The sequence below is a fragment of the Folsomia candida genome, unplaced genomic scaffold, assembly GCF_002217175.1.
Source record: "Folsomia candida strain VU population unplaced genomic scaffold, ASM221717v1 Fcan01_Sc001, whole genome shotgun sequence".
In the NCBI taxonomy this organism is placed as follows: Eukaryota; Metazoa; Arthropoda; class Collembola; order Entomobryomorpha; family Isotomidae; genus Folsomia; species Folsomia candida.
Window position 1 is genome coordinate 10465330 of NW_019091193.1, and position 18478 is coordinate 10483807.

At 38.6% G+C, this 18478-nt stretch overlaps 2 protein-coding genes across 3 annotated transcripts; both read right to left on the minus strand.

Annotated features, from left to right (window-relative positions):
- Positions 1 to 1972: 1972 nt before the first annotated feature.
- Positions 1973 to 6462, minus strand: LOC110842134 (transcription factor MafB). Of its 2 annotated transcripts, XM_035860007.1 has the most exons (4): positions 5811 to 6462; positions 4716 to 5693; positions 4304 to 4513; positions 4096 to 4232 (listed from the first exon to the last, which is right to left on the minus strand). In XM_035860007.1, coding segments are annotated over exons 2-4 (1179 nt in total). In that variant the 5' UTR covers positions 5683 to 5693; positions 5811 to 6462; the 3' UTR covers positions 4096 to 4230. The 2 variants fall into 2 exon arrangements, with proteins under 2 accessions (XP_035715895.1, XP_035715900.1); XM_035860002.1 differs by having other exon boundaries at positions 1973 to 4513.
- Positions 6463 to 16207: 9745 nt separating this feature from the next.
- On the minus strand, positions 16208 to 17946 carry LOC110842143. Its single transcript, XM_035856231.1, has 5 exons — positions 17843 to 17946; positions 17240 to 17763; positions 16943 to 17166; positions 16521 to 16828; positions 16208 to 16457 (listed from the first exon to the last, which is right to left on the minus strand). The coding sequence occupies exons 2-5, from the start codon at positions 17451 to 17453 to the stop codon at positions 16208 to 16210; spliced, it is 996 nt and encodes a 331-aa protein (XP_035712124.1). The 5' UTR covers positions 17454 to 17763; positions 17843 to 17946.
- Between the last annotated feature and the right edge of the window lie 532 nt (positions 17947 to 18478).

The window sequence follows — 18478 nt, forward strand, 5'->3', positions numbered from 1 at the left end:
CTAACTAAAAAGATGGGGCCCGTAAAACCAAATCTCCCATTTACGTAGGATTTACATCTAGGACATAATCGCCCATACTTATTTTTTACTGATAATAACGTCAAGTAACTGATTGTAGGAGAAGGTTTGAACTCAGTTTATACATTTCATTTGCAATGAGCCCTGAAATTAAAAGAGGAAGTCTGGATAATAATTATTCAGATTACATAATGTTTTTCATGCATTGAGTCCATTTGGTTATCCGTGAATTACTAAAATTGAAGTATCTGCGGCTGTTCATCTTCTCATTCGTGTTCAATCGAGTTGGGGTTGAGACTAAGAGTCCAAACTTTTTCATAGTGTGTAGTAGGAAAAAAGGCGAAAATAGAAATGTCTCAGAGACAACACAACAAAACATCCCAATTGGTACGTCGTTGCAATCCTCACCCCACTGTATTTTTTACATCAAATTGTGTTGCATTGGTCACTCAGATTTACCCATCTTGCTCCTATAAGTCATGAGGAGAAGAAAGTAGGAAAGCGAATCAGGGACAGTGTAAAAGTCGTGGTCGTCTCGTCGGGGCTTCGTTACGTACAAAAATGCCTTCTGCTCCAGCCGCCCTTGTTTTGTGGAGGAAGGTACGTACGTCCACGGTACATATCTCAGAGAGAGGGAGAGAAAGCTGAGAAAATGAGGAGAGTAAATATTGGGTTTTATCTGGTCATTGGCCAAGTTTGTTTTGGATGCGATGGGATGAGATTCGGAAATCACAGATGGAATATTACAGTTCCCTTTATTTCCAGCCGTAGCAGAATTATGTATTTTGATCATTCCCGTTCTTCTACTCTGTTACGTTGTCACACAACAATTCGACAGCTCGGAGCAATATAGCATCATGTATGCAATCAATTGGAAGAAACTGATACAACGAATGAGTTCTTTTGCACTGCAACGACAATAAAATTTGTTGCGTTATTATTAGTATGGCTATCATCATCTGCATTATAAAATCAGGACGTATTGTGGATTGTCAATTTTATTTTTTCCAGGTCCTTTTCAAATGAGTGGATTTGAACAGAAATAAGATGAAAAAGAGTGCTGCTGGATGGCCTAATATAATCTTGGTCTCGAAACAATATTTCCCGAGTAGTTTAGGTTTTTATGGACTCTGTGGGAGTTGTGTGTGAGAAATTAGATGAGACGTCCCATAATGGAGATAAAACACGGTTCCAAAGGTAATCTTCGCCAAATCTGTTGTTCATTGTCCGTAACAGTTTATGTTATTTATTAAAGAGCACACTTAACAGCAGTATTAGCGCAGCCCAAAGTCGTATTTATGTTCAGATGTATTAGGACCAGGAATTACACAAAATATCAAGAGCAGCATCAGACGTGCTTAATGAACTACCACGCTAATCCATTGATCAATCTTCAACAACTCATGTATGTAGTAACATAAGTACCCATTCAGGCACTTTTCAGGATATTTTTCATCGTTTCAACCCTTCAAATCTATTCATTTTCTGATTGCTTAATGTTTCATGCATATTTTCATGTATTTAGTTTTTTAAGAAATTGTACAGTCCTATTTGTCTAGCTGGGAACAATTTCCAAGAAAAGGCGACGAAAAATAATACTTGGGCAATAAAGCGTTGATAATAACATTTGGTGAATTATGATACATATATAGTCACCACAGGATGCTCCATAAACATGTTGACTATGGCAGGGGTCAAAGGTCAGGCATACATCATACATCAAGATCTTAATGAATGAATCAAGTTTAAAGGAAGCAAAACTGCATCAGTAGGGCATGTGGACATCAGATGATATACATATTTATAATTCATATTTCGTAATATCGCAGTTTACTATACAAATAAGTTGGTCTTTCATTCATTGAATGTGCATATGTATGTAATGCATATGAGGAAATCATAATACCTACAATTCATTAATGAAATAAGTAATCAAGTCAAACTGTGCATAATATAAAGTCAATTTTCGTAATTTATTGACATGAAAATTTAAAATTTCTGTACATATCACCATTGAAATTTCCATTTCTTAAACCATATTTAATAGTTTGTCTTGAATAAAATTAGTGACGATGGGAAACAAGCATGTTACACGTGTAAGTAAGATTATACATAATACAACATTATTAGTGCATGAGACTTCTTTCTTGACTTTTATGTGTTACATCATTGAAACGGATAATTGTTTGATTAGACACACACACTAACTATGTATGACATACAGAATACATTTATACGAGTATATCGACTTAAGTAACATGCCGACATCCATTCTGGAGCAGGTTCTCGTAGCAGCAATTAAATTCACAATGCCATACGAGAATTTATACATGTACATATACACGAAACGCAATAAATTATGAGGGTTAGTGGAGTTAGTTTTTCTCGAATTTGGCACGTTTCGTTCCTTTACATTAGTTTACAAAGTATCATAATAAGTTAAGTAAGTACTCGGATAGCGATACAATTACCGACCAATAATGTGTGTGTACCTCGTCCTCGTGCAATGAGGAAGTTTCGATTTCGAGTGCTTCAAATTACACAAGTACTGGCGGAATGTATGTACTGAACGCTCTCTGTTTTGGGTGCCTCTCCTCCTCGGCTGCTGCGGCTATGCTGCTCTCTCTCCAGAATTTGTAAACTTAAGTACGTATCGGGTTATTTACAAGCACAAGTTTTGCGATAAGTCTTTATACTTAAGCCTCCACAAGGAAACTTTTTATGTTCTCATAATTCTCATCTCTTTCCTACCAAACCGCACTCAATTTTGCATACAACATTGTTCCAATTCCTATTTTTACGACTTTTTCAAGTTAGTTGAATTTGCACAACCACAAACTTGGTGCAGTACACTAAAGCATAAAATTTAACAACATAACTTTATACCCAGGTACAACAGGTAAGACTTAGCCTTGAATTGTTTCTAGTTCCGTTTAATGTGTATTTGCTAAATTAATAATAATTCCATACATGCTCTACTTTTTTTACTATTCCAACCTTACTTCAGAAAGCAATCGCATTTTTAATACTTATTGACTCAATAAATTGAATAATTATGCGACATTATGAGACAAACTGAGACATTGCTTCAAGCACGATGTCATCTAGCAAAACAAAACTGGGAAAATGTATGTATATCATGTTATTTAACCGTTTAATAATAAATAGATCATAGTAATAGATCACTCTACAAAATTTTCTTTAAAAAAACTTATTATTGTTACTGTAAATATGAAATGAAAGTGAGAACAAAGTTTTTTAGTTGAGTTTTAATGCAAATTTCAAGATGCCCCAAATGCGTGAAACCCTCCATAATAAGTCGAACCGTAAACAAAACAGACGCCCTCCTACCTTGTAATCTATACACATTGATAACCATTGTTTATACGAATCTTTTTTTGCCATTTAGAGTTCCAAATTGGTTTCCTAACTGGATGCTCGACTGCATCAAGAAGAAGAAGAAGATGAAAGCCGGAAAAGTATCGTCAGCACTTTCTCTCACTCTCCCTCACTCCAACCTATAACGACTCCCCTTCCTGCTGCACTGTGTTATCGCATGTGGGGTAGGTGAGTGGCCAAGATGACGAAGCTCGTGCAATATTTTTTGCAACATCAAAGATCATTGCATCGATTTCTAAATGTATATAGATTTCTAAGTCAGTAATTAGCAATTTCGTTAACTCTTGTCGACCAGTGAATAATTAATTTTAAAGTCTCATTATGTATGTATATTGCTATGCTATTGTGTTGTGAGATTGCTTAAGTTTGCTTTTTTGCGAGTAAATTATATGAGAGAATAATTTGAGCTTTGTTGAAATATTTGTGTAATACCGCTAATAGTCGTCGTCGAATGTTAGCCGAATTACAAAAGTAAGACTACTTAAGTAACATCATCATGTTGTTTGTCATCATGTGAGGGTCGGTGGGTGACTGAAGGACGTGCCGTCGAGACGGGGTCAGTAATGCTGAGCAGGGGTTGGGGAACGGGAGGGGTTGTACCTCGACACAGATGTGGGGACGTTCAGCATGGGATTCTGCTTATCCAACTGCCCAGTTGCGACTTGCAAGCTGTTCCCACCAGAGTTTCCATTGCAGTGGTTGTGACTGTGGTTGGCGTTGCTGTTGGGATGGATGGGTCCATTAGAGTGATTACTGTTGTTGTTGTTGGGTCCACCACCTCCTCCTGGATTGATATTTTGATGCACTAATCCATTCTGTTGGGTGTTGGCATTGATTTGATTACTGTTGTTGTTGTTATGATTGTAACTTCTTCGAAGGTGCTCACATTTAGATTTCCACATGTCTCGTTCCTGGATCAAGCGATGGACTTCCTTCTGCAAAATGCGGGTCTTTTCTTCTAGCAAGTTTTTTTGGTGGACTCTTTTCGTTCTGCAATTTTGTGCATATCCTCTGTTTTTCAAAGTTCTCCTCTTTTGTTTCAGCCTCACGACCAAATCCCTGGGCAATCCGTGAAGTCGCTTGTTTAGTTCTCTCACTGTGAATAATACATATATAGGAAAAAAGATTGATAAGAATAGGAAGCTTATCACATACTGAAAAGTGGAGTTGGCCATCACCCAATAAATATAAACCCAGCCTTACGTACATATGTAATTCATGCGTACCATTTTGAGACTAGTTTTAGTAGTCATTGGCATAAATTCTCGAAACATAACCAATTCCAATTCAAGTCTTACCTGGTAATGCAATCAACTGATCTTCACTCAGATCACCGGAAATGGGTCGCGAAGTGCAGTAACTATCCGAGTCGTGTGTGTCGAAACTATCCCTTGACTCGCCCTGCTCACGAGACGACATTCTTCCAGTACCATTGCCGTTCGGTTGACCCTGGTGACCCATTGACGGATGTGGGGAGGGGAAGCCGTGGAGTTGATGTCCTGGATGATGCTCGATTTTACGAAACCAGCCCCCACAACCTTGCTCCATCCCATCCGGACCACCATGACCCCCGAGAGGGGTGAGATCCAATGGATTGTCAAATAATTGTCTTCGGTGAGGGGGTAAACCGTGCTGATTTTGTTGCCAAATCCCCATTTCTTCTTGTGACATGGCGTTGAGCCTTAAATGGGACTCGTGCTCAACAACGACGGTGTGGTGCATTTGATTATTGGGAATGGGGCCATTCGCGAAACCAGGTGAGGAGGGGAGTTGATAAGGGTGAGTAGGGGAAGCATCAGGGGGTGTGGCTGGTGGAGTACTAGGACTTCCAAGTTTAATGCTGTGCTGTTGTTGTTGTTGCCGTGTGGGAGAAATTCCAGAGGATGGGCCGTTGGGGCAAAACACGCTGCCTGGGTGTCCATTTCGTCGAGGTCCATTGTTGAGTGGAGGTTGTGGGCCTTGTGATGGACATTGGTGATCAGGAAGGATGTGGTTACCTCCGTTCATAATGTGGTGGGAGGAACCTCCACCTTCCATGTCATGAAGGGTGGTCGAATGAGATGTGGGTGGTGGAGGGTGAGAAAGAGTCGCATTGGGTTGCAGGGCTCGGCACCTGTTCAATTGCTCCTCACGTTGTACTTCTTGCATGAGTAAGTACTCGTCAAAATCCTCCACGTTGTATTCTGAACCTTCAGGAAATGATCCTCCATCCATCGGATTCTCCATTCCTTGCTGGACAACTCGTGCCACTTTGTGCATCACCATATTTGGTAGATCTGTAAAGCCAAGAATCAAGAAGTTGTTTAGAGGAGAGAAGTATGTTGCACAGGTTTTTTAAAAGCCATTGACCATTCTACAATCACATATCTCACGTAGAAAGAAAGTATTATTACCTCAAGAAAAAATCCTGCATGCACAAACGAAACGAATCCAAACTGCGGAGTATCTACTTTCACTGTCTCACTTCACCTCAATTCACTCGTATGTATACCAAGCGAGTAAACGAGTTATTTAAAAGACAACACTTGGATGAGTTGTCCTTTTATCGAGGTGTAAATAACTCTGTTCAGTAACAGGTCAACAGGTTCACAAACAGACAACTACAATACCGTAAAACAACTTTTACTAGTAGTGTTTGTTTCCGTTCAGTATTTATTAGCAATCGCCAGCAAAATATTCGCTCTCTGTCCAACACTTTCCTTCGCTGCAGTTTTTGCTTCAAGAAACAATAAATGCTTCGTCAGTGGAGCAACCGAATTGATGATTTTGCAGAGACGTGCAAACAACGTGTGTCACGGATTGAAAGTGGAAGCTGTCATATTATACGTACATATACGGAGCTAGCTGGGAAGAACAGTGGCTTGGATCCAGTGAGACTCGGGCAGGCAGTAGAGAAGGATTATCATTGAACGAGAGGAGGTAAGCGTCGCATTATTATACGCTCTCTCTCAGCCCCACACAATGCTCGTTCTTCTTCTTCTTGCAGTTCTCTGATTTGGTCCATGCAGGAAAACTAGCTCCTCCGACGTGATCTCCTCTCGATGTTGGCGTACGAGGGAGGGAAAGGGGCGACGAGCGGAGGGAGCTACGTCGGTGCGAACCGCCTTCAAGTCCCGGATTCCTTTCCTCCTGCTCAGCCCAAAACGAACGTGAGCAGAAAACGCACCTCGGCCGATAACTCTTCCCTTAACTCATCCGTCCCCACCATCCGCTTTATCACACTACAGCCAACCACAACTCACTCCCAGTGGCAATTAGCATCCTAATTCACATTTATTATCCCCGTCCTCCGACCAACCATTGTTTCCGAGCCAGCGTATCTCTCTCACTGCTTTCTCCGTATCTTCCGTTCCGTAATTTCGTGCTTTCTTCCTCTATCTCGCGCTCTTTCTCTCTATCTCTGCTCCAGCATTAGCAAGTCTCATCACTTCAGTTTAAGCACTTAAATGTCTTCTTGGCCCAATATTGCGATATGTAACATTCGCGTTCTTTCCTTTTAAAAATCTTTTAACGGCGGAAACACGGATTGGTGGACGAGCCACTGGGGAAAAGGGTATGCGAGATTAATAAAGATTGTATTAGCGATAGATTGAGCTTGACCTGATTCCAGCACATCACCACCATCAAAGAAGGAATCGATTCCTTCTTTCCAACTTCTGAGTCCTTTTATCCACGTCCCGTCCCGTTTGAGAGTATTACGCGCATCAGAAAGTGCGAAGTATTTTATGCACAATCAGCACTATCTGGTGCATGTGCATTATTTGCACTTGGAGGGATTTTTTATCCGCTAATCTTATACCCGTCGAACCTTCCCGTCGTCACTTTTACACTGGTCCGATATTCCGTAATGTCATTTTGCTTAGTGGGTGGCAACATGTATGCATATTTATATGTATTCAGTGGTCGCGTTGCTACATGCTCCTTATATCCTATCGTAAGAATCAAGGTCCATTTGTGCATGCATTAATCTGATGCGCCCATACAAATTGTTGCAATAATTAAACATTCACTCTTTATCACTCGAGTGAAATATCGCCAATCACACTGCAAGTGATGCTGCATTACGTACCATAATAAGCGTGCCATCTATAACAGAGTCACACGCCACACACCGGTATATACACATTTGAGGGAGTTAGGGTATCAACAACCCGTTGCAATTGGTTTTGCTGGCAGGTTGAAGAGATTAGCATACAAAGTATTGCAAAGTACAATTCTGGTGTAATACCACATTGCAAATATCTGCATTCATAAGTAAGGAACAAGTTTATTGCATTCATACGAGATGATAAAAGTGATGCGATGTTATGTATGTGTGTTGAGCGTGGTTTTTGGACTCTAATATTGTCAATGCGATAAGGATATACAAAGTTTGGAGATAACAGATATACAAAGTGGGGGTTCTCCTAAGCCGGTCAGATGGGGGTCATCGTCATATGTGAACGCGTGTATATAGATATCGATATACGTATATACATTCAGAATATACTCATGAATCATGAGGGAACGATAATGAACATCCTCCCGTTGAGGTCATCTATCTAGTGATTAACGTCGTGGATTTTAAACAACGGTACGAAACGGAGGAAACAAGAAGAAGACCTTCCACACGAGATTGCATAAACTTTCAACCACTTTCAAGTTATGCGATTTCAATATATTTAGTTATGTGATTTCAATTAAAAGTCTGGTGGATTAAAAATAACCCATTCATTTTTAAAGAGTGCAAAATTAAAAATTATGACCTGTGACCCATATTTTTACAATGTGCGAGTTAAATGTCCAACGGATGACAACATTTTGCATCCAGTTATCCATAATTTCATCAATTCATTCATTCATGCTCGTGCAGTTTAAACAAGTTACGTACATACATATGCAACATTGTGTGTTACATATGTACATAAATATGTATGCATGTATGTATTTAGTACCATATTTATTAGTGGAAAGATTTCAGGAATCATGTATTTATACTGCGCCATGCAAGAAATACAGCACATAAAAAATCAGACAAAGTATTATTAGAATCTACAAGACGCGTTGACATACTTTTAAAAATAATCTCGAAAATGTTGTATTTCAAATTGCACTAAATAAGGACGGATTACGTCAAGAGGTGGTAGTTTAAACCATCAACAACTCCAGTGACTGTTTTTATCATTGCCTTGGCCTTCCTCTCATATTCGCTGCATTAATCACCACACAAATGTCACAAGGTAGTCTCATTTCATGTAACTCGAAACACAACAACAAGAACCTAATTGGCCTTCTGCCCCAAATTTTGTAATTCTAAGATTGCGTATGTTGCATGTCTCTGCATTATGTTTTTCATACATAATTTCACACCCTTCATGTAATATGAATTGTATCGTTATGAATTAAAAAAATATAAAAACTAAAACAAGCAATGTTTTGCATGAACTTCCTGCTATTTATTACAGGTGATATGATATATAAATCAATAATATTTATCACACTGCTGCTGAGGACCTGCAGCAGTGCTGCTCCACACTTTCCAGGATTTGTAGACGGAAGGAAGACAACCACGTTTCTGCATAGGGCAGCACAAAACCGCAGGGATAAGTATGTAGGGGAAGTTTGCTGAGAAATCTAGATGAAAAAATGTTGATGTTGCGATTCCTGATTTGACCTGTTGAATTCGTTTTCTCAATGAATGAAAATCCATGACGTTGTCAGTATCAGAATCCCAAAATATTGCTCAGTCAGGGTAAATTATTGACCTAGGCAATGAGAAATGGATTACAAGTCGCTTTCCAATATTTATTTTGGTGACGGATCTTTATAGAAAATGCGGAAGTAGCTCAGAAATTTTCACTCGCAGCCATGTTACATCATATTTATTGGATTCTTACGCCAGGTAAACGTGCAAAATTATCGGCAATGGAGATACATATGTATATGCGGAGGCAGGGTGCCGTTAAAAAGGCGTCATTCGAATGATGTTGAAAACCGTCGTAAGCGATAAAAGGATCGAATTTTTCCATCATTTGTTTGTGACAATATAGTGAGTGAGAAGCAGTACACATAGATCAGACTTTAGAAAACCAAATTTTTCTAGAATTTCACTGCGGATAAATATAGGTCCAATGTTTTACAAGTAGCAATTGATATTTTGATGTTAGACTGGATTTTTTGACGGAAACCTTTGTTCTGTTCCCTGAAAATTTTCTGCATTTTATGACCTCTAATTTTCAGAATCCGAGCATGGATCTTTTTAATGTATCTTCTTCGGACAGGACACCTCTATGTATGATTGCGACAATAAAAACATTTGTCAACTTCCATCTCACCCGTCTCAACGTCCCCATGCAATTTGTAGATTAGTTTGTTTGCTGAGGAATACAATATTTGACAAAATACTTACTTATACTAATGACGTGGGATATCTATTGTGTGTAACTAACATGAAAACTCACAATTCAAGTCATGTCATAAACATTTTAGTCAATAATAAGAGGAATACACAAATATTAGAAATTATAGTATGGTCGGATGAGCAACTGTACATCCATATTGGTATATGCGATGCCCACCCTACTTGGGTTGGCTGGTCACCCTAAATATCCTCTTGTGAGAGTATGTAGTAACTGTCCAAAGTGGAATCTGCCCTGAACATTCTTGGCTCTGCTCAGATGACAAAGATTTACAAGGGATTTAACATTTTTAATCTTTTGTGAGTTGTTTGTGATAGCATTTCTGGAGGATTTTCAACTGAAATGAAATCTGAAATTTACAAACCGAATTTCCAGTAGTCCTGTTCAGAAGCTTTTTGAGTAACGACTGACTGGGTTAGTTCGGTTCAACAAATAAGACCATTTGTAGATTACGTGGGATTCGCTGACCAACCAATGACCACGGAGCACGGCCGAAAATTCATGAGACGAGTATGCCCTTCTCTTTGGTCATAAAAATAATGGACGATGGGATTCTGAATTTCAATGGAAAAAGTTGTTGCATTATAAACTTTTCTCCCTATTTGTTCTTAATGAAATGAGCTTGACCGACCGAAGGGGGTGGCAGCAGCCTCACTATCAATGGTCAGTTACTTACGAATATCATTGTTGATCAAACAATAAAGAAATCACAGAAAAGCTACGATATTTCTGTCGTTGCAAAATTATAGATTCTCAACATGCCCCAAATTATTAGCATAAGGTGTCCATTTTAATGAGTCAGACAAGATGGCTTTCCTTGATGTAAATGCAAGTAACTTGAGCACTTGCATGAGAAACAAACTTTCAATCTTGCATTATAAGTATGTAAATATGTACAACTTCTCATGATACAATGTGAGAACTGCAAATTACTCAATTCTAAAACAATGGATCATATTAAAATTCGTCAGCAAAACTTGTTCCACTTAAATTTAAACCACCCACTTCAATAGTTGATAGTATTTAAATTACTTGGATTACTCGCCCAAAATAATATATTAGCATATTTATACATGGCCCTTTCGGTGTAGAAACAGGCTGAAGGTTAAGAGAACATGATCTTTCCAGCAACTCGAGGTATGTATAACCTTCAGCGATTGAAGAACACACAAGAAAGTCGGATGACATAAATTAGAGAAATAAGATCCCGAAACGTTTCAATAAATCCAGATTAAATGCCATTAGCAGATTTAATGAGAGCGATTTAGTAATAAAAATCCTCCGCTGGGTTGCTTCATGATCTCATCGAGTGGGGTGTCAAATCATTCTTTTATTCGGCTCCTCTTTCTGAGCTGCTCCCCATTCCACTCTGCACACCCAAACTTAATGTCATTTTCATGATCTGATTGCAAGAATTTAACTCGGACCGACCAGTAGTATTTAGTACGTATGCACACAATAGTCGTACATATGTATATACTTATATGCATGAACCAAATGTACATATCCTTATATGTCCCGTGTAAAGTAGGTGCGCTGGGCCCGCCCTGGCTTCGGATGGATGTGGGCGTATCACTGGAACTAATAATTGAGTTGGAAGTGGCCAGTGTTAATGAGGATCAGGGAAATGTTATTTACTGGCTTAAAGAGAAAGTGGGAGAGAAATCGTCGCCGGGCATGAGAAAAAGCCCGTTGGCTGCTGTTTCTATTCCCGTTGTCTTTCCAATATGTACATGGCTCATTGGAGAAGTAAGTAAGACTTTTGCTGAGTCGATAAGCTACTAATCTCTCCGCTGGGACTTACCTTCTTTCCAATAATGCTCTGCTGCTCAGCTCCCGCATCGTAAGGCGTGGAGACCACAAGCGTCCATGCCACCCAGACAAACACACACAGAGCTCTCCACCATAATACCAATCTCATTTTCTCAATCACCACAAAAGCTACAAATGCAGACTGAAATTTATACCCAACTTTGGTTTCGAGTTTATTTAAGACCGCTGTAAATGGTCCAGATCCAAATCTTTTGTCTTTCATCCCCACGATAATCGCCTCTTCAAGTGCGTATCGAATCCAGAAACAAACGATGCTGGTCTCGAACGAATTGGTCTTTGATGAAAGGAGTTGGTGGGACAAGAGTGGGGCGTAAAATGCTCACATTTGCCAGATTAGTTTCTTTAGTTGGATTTCGCATCATGCATTGACATCAATAAATTGCCCCTTTAGGCAACTGCTGTTTCCCGTGCACCTTATTTCTACAAATACATTCTCCACGTTGCCTTATCCCGCACGGAACTTGTTGTGGTTTCAACTCAAGCTATAAGGAGGAGTTTAAATTAATTTTTGCTTAACGAGCAGACTTTTATTGCTTCATTTTATTCTAGATGCGAGTCTCCTTTTTTCAATTAAACACTTCTTACTACAAAACGTGGCTCTTATGAAGTTGGCAGATTTGTTATTTTTATTTTTTGTATTCCATTGAATTATATAGTGAGAACATACATATCTAGATTAGAATTAACCCTTTTGGAGATTAACTCTACTCAATCATCAGATTTGGACGATTATTATTTGGTGCTGGGTGGCAAAGGGGTAAAATAATCAGTTGTTTGTGCTCATGTTTAACACGATGAGGAGGCCGAATGAGTGAAGTGATCACAACCAGAACAAGGTATGCATGCCTTGAATGACAAATGGAGAGAAGAGTGATATGACATGAACGTGAGGGGAGAGAACGAGCGAGTTGGTTGGTGGGGAAAGGTGGTGGCGAGGAAATCCTGTCAACTTCCTTGGGCTTCTTTTACGACCGAATCCCGTTTCCCGTTCCACCCAGCACGGAGGGCTTACGAGATATGATTATGATTATAAAATAAAAATTTGAGCCGAATGAATGTTGACACGAGGTGCGTGTCTTTCGAACTCGCAGCGCCGGGACGGAGACCGCTAATGATATAGAAGAGATGACAGTCGAGTTGATTATGGGCGGCAGGATCCTTCTCATTCACTTTCTCTTGACATTTCACTGACACAAATTGTTATATGTACTTCCATCATCATCAGGTTTAGCCTTGCTCATCCCAGGCTTCTCATCATCCCCCGTTCATCCCATTACTTAACAATCTCTCCATCCAAATACTTACTTCCAAAATCCAATATTATTTGATATTCTTCCATCTGTACAAATGTAAGTGTCGTGCGCTGTCCTGATTTCAGAGGAGTTATATAATACTACGCTACCTCCTACTCAAACTCAAATATTGGCTGTAAAACTCTCGTAAAATGTTGCCTCTGTCTCGGTCGTTGAAAAAATGAGCAGTATGTTTCAGTTTCCATCTCGGTCGAAGGATCGGGGCAGTTTGCTTCCAGCACGTCCTTCTACACATACGGCTTTCTATATGTGCGAGATTTCAGGAGTTGGACGAAACGAATGTGTATTATGTAACTTGTGTGAAGAGAGGAGAGTGAGAGGGGAAACCCGAATGCATGGCTTGACGACTCATCCAATTACATACACACATTACATTTCTCGTGTACGTACTTTGACATTTGTCATCTTATTTTCTCAACTGGTACTTAATCTACTTCTTAATCAGATGAATCAGGGGCTTCGATATGTGTATGTGGGTCGTTATTCTCAAATCTGTCATCTCTCGATGAACTTGCATGTTCATAACTGTTTTCTTTATTTGATCCAAGACGATATTGCTGTTGAGCAAAATTTCTTGATAATGAAATTAGATTCTCTACACTCGCGGCTACTTGCACACTAAATAGTAAACCCTATTTACTAAATCACTCCGAAATGCTCGAAAAATCTGGCCGTGTTTAAAAGTTCAATACGGTGAAACGGCACGGTGAAACGAGAAATGCTACGATTTGTGGTTGGATTTAACAACGGATTTCTCCCAGTCGTGTCCAGTCGATTAGATTCCTTTTTTTTTTACTCATCCCTGTTCCGTTCACTGTGGTGACTTTGTACCGAATTTCTATTCGAGTTAAGTCAAGAGATAAATGTGAAACATCCGCATAGCCCCATCACCCCGGATTCCTTCATGAAAAGAAGACGCTCTCCTCCTGTCTCATGTGAAGAATGAGCTGAACTTCGCCTAGGTTAACGGGGACGGCGACGGCGAATGCGAGCATGGTCCATCTCAGTGGAGATGTAACTCAAGTAAAAGTAAAGCGAGATAGAGGGACGACCATGTATTTATGGTAGAAGGAGTGGGAATCTTTATACGTTTCCAATATTGGAAGTCCAACCATGAGCCATGGGTGAAAATCAAATCTTCCATTCGAAGCACCCAATCAGCCATTCCGTTCATAGGATTTAACAAGGCGTAAAAATCTGTCTTTCTTTGTGATGCGGAAGCATGACATGTATCGGGTGTCCGGTCGATCTCCTCGTGATGAGCTCTCTCCGTCATTGACTTTCTCCGGTGGTCACCTCCATCCGGCCCCTTCACCCGGTTGCCATCTCCTGCTCTCTAAATACATACGTATACGAGTTCCGCCACATGTGCCGTATTAAATTCGGGTAGAAGAGCTAATCAAATTAGCAGCTCAAAGTTGGGTTAATTTCTTTAAATGCGCTATATTTCTATATACATTTCTGCTATATGTATGTGTATCTATAATAAATTCCAGTTTCTACATAAGCATTGGTCGTGTTAGCTTGAATTCATAATTCGGATGAGAATAAGTTCAGTATATTTAGAATATTTACATATTCAGAATTGCAATTAAACGCCCATAAATATGTCGTTATAATTGCGCAAAAGCCACACGTGCAACTGAAATTCGAGTAAAATGTATCGAAACTGCTGAGCTGTTTTTAAAAGTCCAACTAAAGTCCAACAAGGGTGAAATTCATCATAGAATTTTAAATTTTGAAGAAGGGACTACAGCATGATTATGATCTAATTTTAATGAGTTAAATTATTCCATTATTATTAGTTTAGTTGAAACCAACATGCAAATTAAAGATAAAAATGTGCTACCCATGCAAAACTCGAGGTGTTTATCATTAAATTATACATACAGGTCAGTGCATGCATCATTCCATGCATGTCAGGTCATTCCTCTTCTCCAATCAATGGCTTATTATATGTACATACATACACTTCATAATGATTTGATTATAAAGTCTCACAGGATCGTTAACCATAAATAATTGTTCGAATACGTATGTAATTGTGGTCGTATAGTATGAAATCATTTCTATCAGCCTCACCATTTGGTAAATATATAAATTTCAAATTTCTTAAATATTAGGGAGTTGTAATTTTTTTAAACTCATTGTGGCATTTATTTTGACTTTGGCTATGCAGAAAGTAATGCACATGCTAAGAATGCAGATGCTAAACAAAATATAATAATTATAATAATATTTATGGCTATGGCTTACGAAGCTGCAGTGCGCTTTATATGTATGCGTACATATATATGTATAAAAAACAGTTCAGAGGTGAGTTGCTCTCGTGATAAGAAAGCTGCTCTAAATTTGCACTGCCAGCTGATTTACAAAGTATTTTTATTTTACTGATAACTCGCCTGCACATAAAGTTATTTAATTCAATATGTTTTCCATTGGTGGGCTTACAGCTCAGCTCACGGGTGACAGGCAGTGGAGTTGTGAATGAATTTTATTGTATGTATCTTGAACTACTGAATGATAGGGTTGGGATGACACGCGAATCATTTAATGAATCAATAAATCAAAACACTTGCAGTATCATATCCACCCACATATCTACATGTTATGGACATGGATAAGTTGCAACTACATTTTGAGCTTTCAAATGCATACGTATATGTATGTATGCATTGCGAATAACGCTCGAGTCAACAGTGTGATGTATGTATGTACATATGTATGCATATGCAAATATGAGATTCGTTCGTTATAACGATTTCCAGAAATATTAAACGCAAATTGCGTTACACAATTCCATGAAAGCAGAAATTTTATCACCAAATAATGCGTTGATCGTTGATGCACCATTCATGATTGACAATTGTAAGATGCTGCTTGATGACTCATTGGATGAATGAGTTTGATCTACTAAAACGGTCAAGTGGCTTCATAATCCAAAGGATATTTTCGGGTTTCCCTAAAAAATTCTCCTTCAAATTGCACTCCGACGCCATATTCGCTTCGGTGTTGTTGAGGACAGTTATTGAGGACCCTAGTGTTAGAAATCATCTCTGGAGGGATAAGCACACACGAGCTATTGGAAGTTTTTTTTACAAACTGCAGTGCAGCTAAGTTAGTAATCCAGATCAAGTGCCAATGTCCATATTTATCATAAACAACTACTTCTCTTATGTACATGCATGCATACATAGGTAAATACATATCTATATACCTACATATTTTGCATGCGTATATCAGTGGTCAGTATTTTTTATTGTACACACTGTTCATTTCCAGCGTTGAGCGGTTAACGGTTAGCGAATTCAACATTTCAAAAATTAAAATAACGAGGCTTAATAAACCTCCAATTAACCAGACCAAGGGTGCAACTCCAACATTCTTGATTCCAGCATCCGTGTAACTCGTCGTTGACTCTGCACATTGCTCAAATTGTGGGAGCCAAATCCTTTGCAGTCTATTGTATATACCGGAACTTCGAATAATCAGAATTCTGGAAAATTCATTTTTAGTTTTAGTTAAGAAATTTAAGGAAATTGAACACCATTATTATTACTGTTTATTAATGGATCGTGTATGTGAAAAATTCCTTCTGAAGCCAAAAGCCAAGTTAGATGAAATGTAGTCCCCATCCATCTCAAAAATGTTACAGGCATCCTTCTTTGGAAAGTGTTTCGTAATGATATTTCTTGTACCGGGACCTGATGCGATGAATGCAAATTTTTCCTTAAGAACACGGTCAAGTCCTTCGATAAAGCTTGTCGGAAGTCTGTTCTTTTCTGCTTCAACAACCTTCGTCCATAATTGAACCAACAATTCACACTGTGCATTTGGTCCCTTCTTTAGTAGAACTGGACAGGACTTCTACGAATAAAATGTAATGGGAAATCTTAAAAGTTCAATTACAACATTTCTTTGATACACATGTACATATGTATCGACGTTGAATTATTTATTTTGTGATGTTGAGCACCGTACCTCCATGTAAAGCTGCATTAGGTCGCCTTTGATCGGCCCACCCGTCCAACCTTTGGCTTTTGTAACAAAATCTTGCAAACCTTTGAATGGAATAGTGACTGGAGGAGCTATGGAAAGTTGAGAAATGAGAGTTGCTGAATATGCACAGTATACGATGAGAAAAGTGAAAGCAAACACTAGGAAGACAATTTTGGAGCTTCTGATATGTGGAAGCAGATGAGCTCCTGTATTAGTAAAACTACATGTTAACAACTTTTTAAACTTGTGCATAGTTGATCAATTACTTGAAACTTGTACCTTTCTGGCAAAGACATGAGAAGGCAATCCAAACGTATTCCTTCATGGTAATGCGTCGGTGCATAAAAGTATAGGGAAATTGTCCAGTTGGATAGCGTTGCAAAACCCAAAGGATGAGTGACATTGACCAAAGCCAGAAAAGCACCATAAAATGCAAGTTTACAGAGAATGGAGCAATGTAAAAGTTCCAGTCTAAGGGTACCTCTTGCAACATTCTTCGAATATATATTTTTCGGCTGAGAAGAAATACAGTTTCAATCAACGAAGTTAATTGATATGGAACTCAGTCCTTTTTTAACTGAAAAGTGTCAATTGATGCGTACATATAAAATTATTAGATATTAGTTTACCCTACTGAATCCAGTGCCATGCTGTAGCCAATTAAATCCAAACGATCTTCTGTCATTGATAATTCAGACACCGTCATGTCGACTTCGTTTCTACTAAGAAGCCCAATCATCCCGTCCCAACTACCGTTTCGAAATGCCCCATATCGATATCCATACAAAATTGTTAAATTGTAGCTGCGGTTTGTAAGTAATGTATAAATTGGACTGATCCACATATTTATTAATATTTAGTTGTTACACTTTCTGTCTCTACCTGAAATGCAACTGGTCTGCAAGAATTTGGAAAACTGTTCCAAATAGCCCTCCAGTTATTACACCGTGTCCAAATCTGTATTCAGCTTGAGCCATGAATGGTTGTGCCTGTTGCATAGGAATTAATTAGTTTCAAGGAAATTGACGCTCAATTTCCTATAATAATCATTGCTAATATAAGTCTGTTAAATTATTAACAAGTGCTATACCAAGTACTCACATCAACTGATACAACGTTTAAATGAACTCCAGACAAGCTTCCAAGTTCTAGATTATGATCCATTGAAATCAGCGTGTGAATGTGTGTATGGATGTAAAATTCTCAACGAGTTTGCTGACTTGGCTTTTCGAATTAAATTTGGAAAAAAATCTCTATTTCGTAAAGAACTCCAGAAATGCTCATTACGAGCTTTTCATTCTAAAGCCTTTCATTCTTTGTGTCTTTTGATTACGTAAATGTTAAAAAAATATTAAATTTCAGTTTAACATGTTCACGATTTTTAATACCTCAGCAGATTTTCTACATACGTATGTAACTGTATTTGCCAAATGACTACTTTACTCATCAAGAGCCTATCTTTCATAAATCGTAGCTTTGAAAACTTAAAATTGTTGAAAAGGAATTTGAAAGACAAAC